Source organism: Piliocolobus tephrosceles, chromosome 4 (assembly GCF_002776525.5).
Source record: "Piliocolobus tephrosceles isolate RC106 chromosome 4, ASM277652v3, whole genome shotgun sequence".
Taxonomy (NCBI): Eukaryota; Metazoa; Chordata; class Mammalia; order Primates; family Cercopithecidae; genus Piliocolobus; species Piliocolobus tephrosceles.
In genome coordinates, this window is record NC_045437.1 from 66,025,603 (window position 1) to 66,033,306 (window position 7,704).

The following is a 7,704-nucleotide window of genomic DNA, read 5'->3' on the forward strand; positions in this document are numbered from 1 at the left end:
ACATATTATAGGTACTACTGAATGATGGCCCAAATGCCAGTCTGAGGCTTGCATCTTGTACTTCTTTGATATTTTTAATATATTTAGGCTTTGAATATGTAGCACACAATGAATTGGAAACTTATGTTTATTATCTAGTTATGTATTCATATGTATTACAGGGACCGTTGACTGATGTCCTAAACACCATTCTGAAGCTCTAATAGTGTATAGTGTAAACTGTGAAATATTGATACATTTCCTCTTACAATGAGTGACATTATTTGATCCCCATAAACCATGGGTATCATCGTGGAAATTCACCTCCACCCCATTCCCAACTCATCAAGTCCCTAGCATTCCAACACTGTAATGCCTACTTCTGCAGCTGATATTCTGATGTCTAGAATGTGCTTGTCAAATATTATGTCTGTTGTCACCTTTCCTTGTGATGTGTGTTGTTTTTTAGAAGACTGAAACTGCACTGTATTTATAGGAAAGTAAGATAAAGGGTGTCCCTGGCTATGGTGATGAGCTTGCAACAAGGACAGCTAAAATGATGGTGCTTTTAAAGAGGAAATATTAGCCTTGGCATATTGCAGGAAAGAATCCACATCTACAGTCTGTTCCTTCTCTGGTTAGTGACAGGTATATGCCACTCTTACAGTGGGGTTTCTGGAGCTCAGATCCCTTTATCTTTCAAACTCCAGTGAAGTGATCTATAACTAATCTCACTCTGGAGCTTCTACTGCCCTGGTCATGTAATTTCAGAGACAGCTACATTCCTCAGCAAAGGTATCATACACATTTTTACTCAAAAGTCCAAATAACTTCTTTTGCATCATCAGGAATTGAAACCATTGGCTTTTTAAAATTTTTTATTTTTTCACTCATCATTTATTTACAAATACACATTATAACTTTTATATACATTGCACATTTACATGGTAGAAAAGTACAAAACTATATATTTAAATGAATTTATATTTTAACTTGCCATGTTTGAAAATATAAAATTGCATCGAAAAAAGTATTATGAAAAGCAAGAAACTTGAACTGATAAAGCTTTGATAAAACTTTTAGTGACACATTGGTTGAAAAAGGACTAATTTAAAAGGTACAGCTGACTAGCTTAAAGGAAACACCTAACAAAAGGTTGAATGTGTAGCCTTCACCATCCTTTAGTCTCCTGACACCCACATCATTTCTTTGTATCTGTAACATCTTAAAAGTACATTACTAGAATTCTAATCATCTCCTCTCTCACAAAGGTCTTCGTCATAACAAAAGAACTGAAGTAGGAGTTTCCTCAATGATGCTTATCCTCTGTACCTTGTATTTGAGTAAGAGTTATAATGCCTTTTGGTCAGTCAAGGTTCCTTGTAAACAAAACCCGAGGGATCATGTATGTACAGATCAGGCAGCAGAGAATCCAATAAATAAACATGACAGAAACTGACATGCAAGTTTGTTGAAAGTGGAAAAGAGTCTAACAGTGAAATGAAGGGAGACAGATGAGTGAGTGAATAGTAAGGAATGGACTTAAATGGTTTACAAGGAAAAAAAGCTTTTACTTTACAAGCAAGAGACCTCACAATAAATAACAACTGCTCTTCCTTTCACGAATAAATTTCTTCAAAAACAAGGTATACAGTCAACCAGACATTTTATGTATAAATTATAAAACATGACACAGTATAAATAAATGTCTACAAGTCTCAACTATGGGCCTCATCCAGTAGACCTCACAATGAATGCCTCTCCGTGTCCAATGAGTAACAAGGTGGCCTGGGAGAGAGCTTTAGGACAAAGGTCCTTTCATGTATAGTTTTCCCCCCAAATAAATAAGCATACACTTATTTACAGTATGGACAATATATTTTTTCTATTTTTTCTTTCTTTTTTTTTTTTTTTTTTGCCCAAAGGCTATGTCAACACTGAACACTTGTAGAGAGTTTACCACTCTAGAATAGAAGATATAGGAAAGCTGTAGTCCTGGTCTTCATCTTCCTCCTCTTCCTCAGTGTCTTCCGAAATGGCTAGATGGGGGAATACAGGGGAGCTGTTGTTTAAATACGGACAACAACAGCGCAGAAGCAGCTCAGTGTATGTTTTCAAAGCCCTCTGATACAGCCATATTACAGCGTTGCATTTTTATGTGACTTGCAGTGAGATGCTTTTTTTGTTTTTGGCATCTGCTGTTATGCAATAAGTTAAAAAAATTTTTTTAAAGCATAATCTATGAAGTCAAAAACTGCAGAAAGTTCTGAAGAATCAATGGCTCAGGTTTTACGGGCAGATTCCTGAAATTAGATAAAAAGCGCTCTTGTGTTCTAGGTATAACTGCTTTGGGTCCTTAATTCAGAGTTAGTAGAGGCAACTGCAAAAAGCAGCAGCCCATGTATGACAATATGAAGCTGTCTTTGGAAAAAAAAAAAAAAAAAAACTTTTGAAGCAGTTAGTTTAGATTCAAATGTTAATAAAGCAAACAGCAAAGCATACTACCAAAGCACAAGAAATAGGGGAAAACAACTGGAAATAGATTTTTAGAGGCAACCCCATTGATGATCACTGGATAAATCCTAAAAGCCAAGAAACATTGTAGAGAATTTTTCTGTGGATTATTGAATTGCTGGTGATACTTAGCAGCTTCCTAATTTGAACAGAAATGGATTTATGTGGGAGATCTGGGTGCTTTGTAAGTGTCCATTCCCTAGGGATTGCCTGGGACAGCCTTAAATGGCAGCAAGGTTGAAAATCGCACTTACAGTTGCAAGATCCGGAGTGCTTTACTTCCAGCAGCACACCTGAGGAGCAGGCAGCTTCCTTCATGGCACACTCGCTGGCATAAGTGGCATTGTCACTGGCACAGACAGGCTCATCCGACTTACTGTCAGGGCACAGCTCATCACAGAGGGAACACCGGCCTCTCCCAACTTTGAAATCCCATAAACATTTTTTCCCACCAGTGCACTGGATATCTTCACAGGACTTTGCTTCTAGGATATAATACATCTGTGATGAGTAAACTGATTTCCCCATATCCCCCTTTTCTCCCTTTCTCTAGTCCTCTATCAATAGATATAAACATAATTTATATCTTATTACTAATGGGGGTAATGGAGATATTAAGCAAAAATGCTGGATAATAAAACTGAGACTCAAATGCATAACACACATACACACACACAAAACCTCTGCAGTCTTTCTTACATACTACATTAGTGCATTAAAATAGTATTTTTTTTAGAACAGGATTTTACAGTATTCTCGAGTTAAATATGTATCTTATTATTTCCCACAAGTGGGATCTTTTACAAATGAAAGAATTCCATTAATTACTAGAATCTGATAACAGATTTCTGGAACTGCTAAGTAATTATTTTTCGCTTCCAGCAAGTCTGGCACTTAAAAAAATGTGTAAAATTGAGTGAGTTCTAAGTTTTCTAAGATGGAATACTGTTTCTTGCTTCCTGCTGGCATTTGAATGTATGTGTCAATGCCTCCAGAAGACAACCGTTTCCATGAGGAACGCTGTGGTCACAACAGTCCCCAAACTGCAGCATATTTCTCCCTATGGTGTTTTGGGATGCCTTGGGCTTACTTATTTGTTAACCCCACAGTTTAATACTAGAACTAGCCTGTTTTCTCTTTTTCCTTCCTCAATCCGGAATACCTACTGATACACTTTCCCTCATAGGCTAATCCAATAGATCTGCCCAGCAGGCAGGTAGCCTTTCTCAGGTGGCAGGCACTGGAGTAGGTGACTCCATCATTCCCACAGAGATATTGCTCAGAGGAAGTGGGCTCTGGGCAAATCCGATTACAGGTCACACAGTAGGCATTATTGGTCTGGTCCACCACACATGTGGAGCTGCCTGGACAGAAAACATCCCGACAAGTCTCTGGAACAAAGAAGGAAACACACATGAATAGGTACCTTCTAGTCCTTAGGGAGCGAGCACTTGAAGTTACCAAGGAAATCATGACACTGAAACATCCAGCTTTCAAAAGGCAATTTTGGGAGCCCTGTAGTTTTCAAGAGAGAATCTATGACTCTAGGTTGGTCCCCTCAGTGTTCTTAATGAGTCTCTAGAAGTTAGAAAAGGACTCCTTTTTGGTTTCAGTATTATTATTATCAGGCTCTTACTGTGGACTACACCATCCCCCAGAGGTCTCCTAGAGGGTCTATACTTTAGGTACAAAGCTGGAGGAGGGGACAGATCCAGTCTTGCTCAACAGGGTAGGACCTACTTTTACATCTGCCTTGGTACTGGACTTCCAGTTCTGGCTGCTCTTTACATCTTGCCTTTAGGAGTGCACATTCATTGCGGTAGGTTTTCCCGTCCAGCCCGCAGACTGGACCCTTCCAGGTGATGTTGGAACAATCCGGGGCGCAGACGCAGCGGGGTTTGTTCTTCTTGTTCATTCGGCATTTTTTCCCAGGTCCACAGTCCACGTTCTCACACGTTTCTGTGAGTTGGAAACAGGCATGGATTAAAACCAGAGCCAGGCAGTCTGCAGGTCAGCCAGGAGGGCTTCGGGTGCCTTGCGCAATCGTGCAGCCCTGAGTTTGCGCTGGAGGGGCCCCAGGCTCTCTCCTAGAAGATTGGGAGTTGATGAAAGGGTGCGGACCTTGGGTTGTGCCCCACACCCAGATTTCTCTCATCAAGGGGCACAGTTTGGTGGGCTTCACCACCACACTTGGCTAAGAAGTCTGGGGTATTTTACCTACAGCCTGTAACAGGCAGAATTCGAATCTGCACGGTTTACCAGGGCAAGGGACAGAAAGGGGAAGCCCACGAACAAAGCTCTCCTACTCCCAAACCCCAGTCAGTAGTGGGGAAGCTAAGGGTAAGACGCCCTCTACTGAGGGCCTGGAAGTCGGGAAGGAGTCCTACCTTTACAGGGGATGCAGTTGGGGGCTCCCCCGTTGAAAATCATCCACTTGAAGAGTGTGTTGTCATTCACGTCCTCCTCGGTCCATGAGGTGCTCAGACGGCCAGTGCTGCAGCACTCCTCCTTGCTCAGTTCGGTCTTGTACAGGACCTGGCAGCGGCCGTTCTTCGCTTGACGGAGCCAGCAATTCCCAGCTGTGAAAAGACGGGGTGGGGAGGTGGGTGAGTGAGCAGTGAGTAGTGGCAAGGCAGGGAGAGCGAGGTGGCAAGCGAAGGAGACCGGGCGGGGATGGGGAGGGGGTGAGCGTGGAGGAGGGGAAGTGAGAGAGACACGAGAGAAAAGTAGGAAATAAATCGAAAGGGGTGAAAGGGTGGATAAAGAAGTGGGGGGGGGGAGCCCTGATCACAGAGATGGGAGGTGGGTGAGAGGGAGGGAGGGAGAAAGGGAGAAGACAGGGCGCCCCAGCCATATCAATGTCAGTTACCAGTGACCCAGACACAACACGTGCAGCTTGCACTGACTTTTACTAGACTGTTTACTTTTATTCGTCCCATTTCATAACCTGCAGAGACTCGAAGAGCAGTTTAAAGAACCTGACAAAAACAGGATGCGACGTATGTTTTTACATGTTGGTTTCATGTAGGCGGTACAGGAATTATTTGTGACAAGGGTTAAGAAAGTAAGAGAATGAGAGAGAGGAGAGGAGAGGAGAGAGATGGGGGCGGGGAGAGAGAGAGAAGGAAAGAGAAAGAAAGGAAGACAGGAAAGAAACAGAGAGAGAAGGAAAGAAAAGAAAGAAAGAGAGAGAGAGAAACAGATCAAGCAAAAGGCACTTCTGAAAAATGAAAGCAAAAAGCAACCCGGCCCAGCCCGGAGCTACCCCGCGTGGCCTCCAGGCGCAGCCCGCCCGACGGGCCCGTTTTGCAATCTGCCAGACCCGAGCATGCCCGCGGCCACCGCGATCTTTCGAAATCTCCGAGGGCTGCTTTCCTCCGCGCCTACGTCCGGGCACCAGGCAAAGCCTCTCCCCTAAAGGCGGGCAACCCAGCGCAGAAACTTGCAGACGGCGAGGGGCAGTGCCCAGGAGGGCAGTTTACAACATACTTAAAATATTAACGCTGAAGCAGGGAAAGTAATACCTTAAGGGGGGTGGGGGAGGAGGCTTCCTACCATTTCACGGTTATATGTACCTATCTCATACCTAGCAAGAAATATTTGCAAGTGAAATCTCCCTCTTCCCCCTTTTTAATGTTCGGATTTGGGTCGGTAAGACTTCTCATTAATCACCAATAAGACTTTATTGGATTGCAAGCTGCTATTATTATTTTAAACATTCTGCCCAAAGACTAATTGAAAATAAACAAATCTATTTTTAAAAGGCAACAGAAATTTGCTCTTAATCCATTTCAGAATTTAAGTCAGTTATGGGCTGCTCACTGTTTTACAGAAAGCTAAGAGTCAGAAAGAAGAATGAAGCAGAGGGAAAAAAAACTCAAAGTGCTCAAAGCACTTTGGGGTAATAATTTGGCTTTCCTTTTTTCTTTTTCTTTTTCTTTTTCCTTTTCCTTTTTTTTTTTTTTTTTTTTTTGCGAGTATGGGGGATGGGGTTGGAAGAAGCATCCACTAGGCAGAAAGCTACTTCCCTTGAAAATTTTCGGCACCCACATTTCCAAGTTTGGGCAAAGTTTCTGAAACTACGTCCCCCAGTCACCAAAGAAAATTCAGTATCTCTCCCCCGACCCCCCAGGTTTTCTTTTCTTTCTTTCTTTTTTTTTCTTTTCTTTTTTTTTTTAAGTATCCTAAAGATGTGGGAGGGAGAGAGATGAGACTGCAAATGGGTCGACTGAAATCTCCAGGCTACTACTGATACTTGTTCTCCTTCTTCAGAGCCAAACAGAGGAGATCACATCTAAAGTTATCACGGCCAGAACTTTAGATCTGCCAGAGCATCTAACCCTAACTACTAAGACCCCAGCTCGCTCCCTTTCCTTTTTCAAGATAACCGAGCTCCAAACTCCGTTCCCAGTCCTAAAGTGTCATTGCCTACAATTTTCCCACTCCTCTCCATCCCAGAGTCCCCAAGTTGGTCCAACATCTTCCGAGAGCAGCGTTGCTCAGAACAGACCAAGCGGAGACCACAGAAAAGTCGACCCTCTGCCCTCAGCCGAGCCTCCCCAGCGCATCCCCCCTCGCTTACCCTGGGCACTGCGGTCCTCCATGAACTGGCAGAGCAGTAGCAGCAGGAGGCAAAGCCCACCCGGCTGGTGCCTTGCGCGGACCATCCTGGGGGCAGGCGCGGGGCGAGGAGCGCTGCGGCGCGGGGAGCCGGCGCGGCGGCGGGTGGCTCGGAAGAGCGGCGCGCGTCGCAGAGGCCAGCGGCGGAGGGCGCAGCGATCCTGGCGCAGCCCCGCGCTCGCCGCCGGCCGCCCGCGCGATTCAATGGACGTCAGAAGCCGGGCGCAGCCGCGCTTTAAATCTAGACGGGGGTCTCCGCGGTTTGCGGTGGGCGGTCTCCCAGTGTGTGGGGCTGTGGGAGGGCGGCCGCGAGCGAGGGTGTGCGCGGCTCCTTGGGGGTGGGGAGCTTTTAAAAGTTCAGTGTGAATCAGGTGACATTTCCCACCTTCTGGAAACCCTTCCCAATTATCTTTCGGAGATGCCCGAAATCAAAACGGCTGGAGGGGAATCGGCGAGTTCTTATTTGCGTAGGAGCGAGAGGGAGGGGGAAGGCGACCGGGGCGGGGGTTGGGGGCGACGCGTCGGGGGTGGGGAGTGGGGAAGAACACCCACTTCAAGTCCTGCTCGCCGCCGCTCGCCGGCAGCGCCGGC

General features: G+C 45.0%; 1 protein-coding gene across 2 annotated transcripts; it reads right to left on the reverse strand.

Annotated features, from left to right (window-relative positions):
* Nucleotides 1-853: 853 nt before the first annotated feature.
* On the reverse strand, nt 854-7,359 carry FST (follistatin). 2 transcript variants are annotated; one of them, XM_023210446.2, is made up of 6 exons: nt 7,076-7,317; nt 4,881-5,072; nt 4,234-4,452; nt 3,660-3,884; nt 2,748-2,978; nt 854-2,282 (listed from the first exon to the last, which is right to left on the reverse strand). In XM_023210446.2, coding segments are annotated over exons 1-6 (954 nt in total). In that variant the 5' UTR covers nt 7,161-7,317; the 3' UTR covers nt 854-2,280. The 2 variants fall into 2 exon arrangements, with proteins under 2 accessions (XP_023066214.1, XP_023066213.1); XM_023210445.2 differs by having other exon boundaries at nt 1,879-2,018; nt 7,076-7,359.
* Between the last annotated feature and the right edge of the window lie 345 nt (nt 7,360-7,704).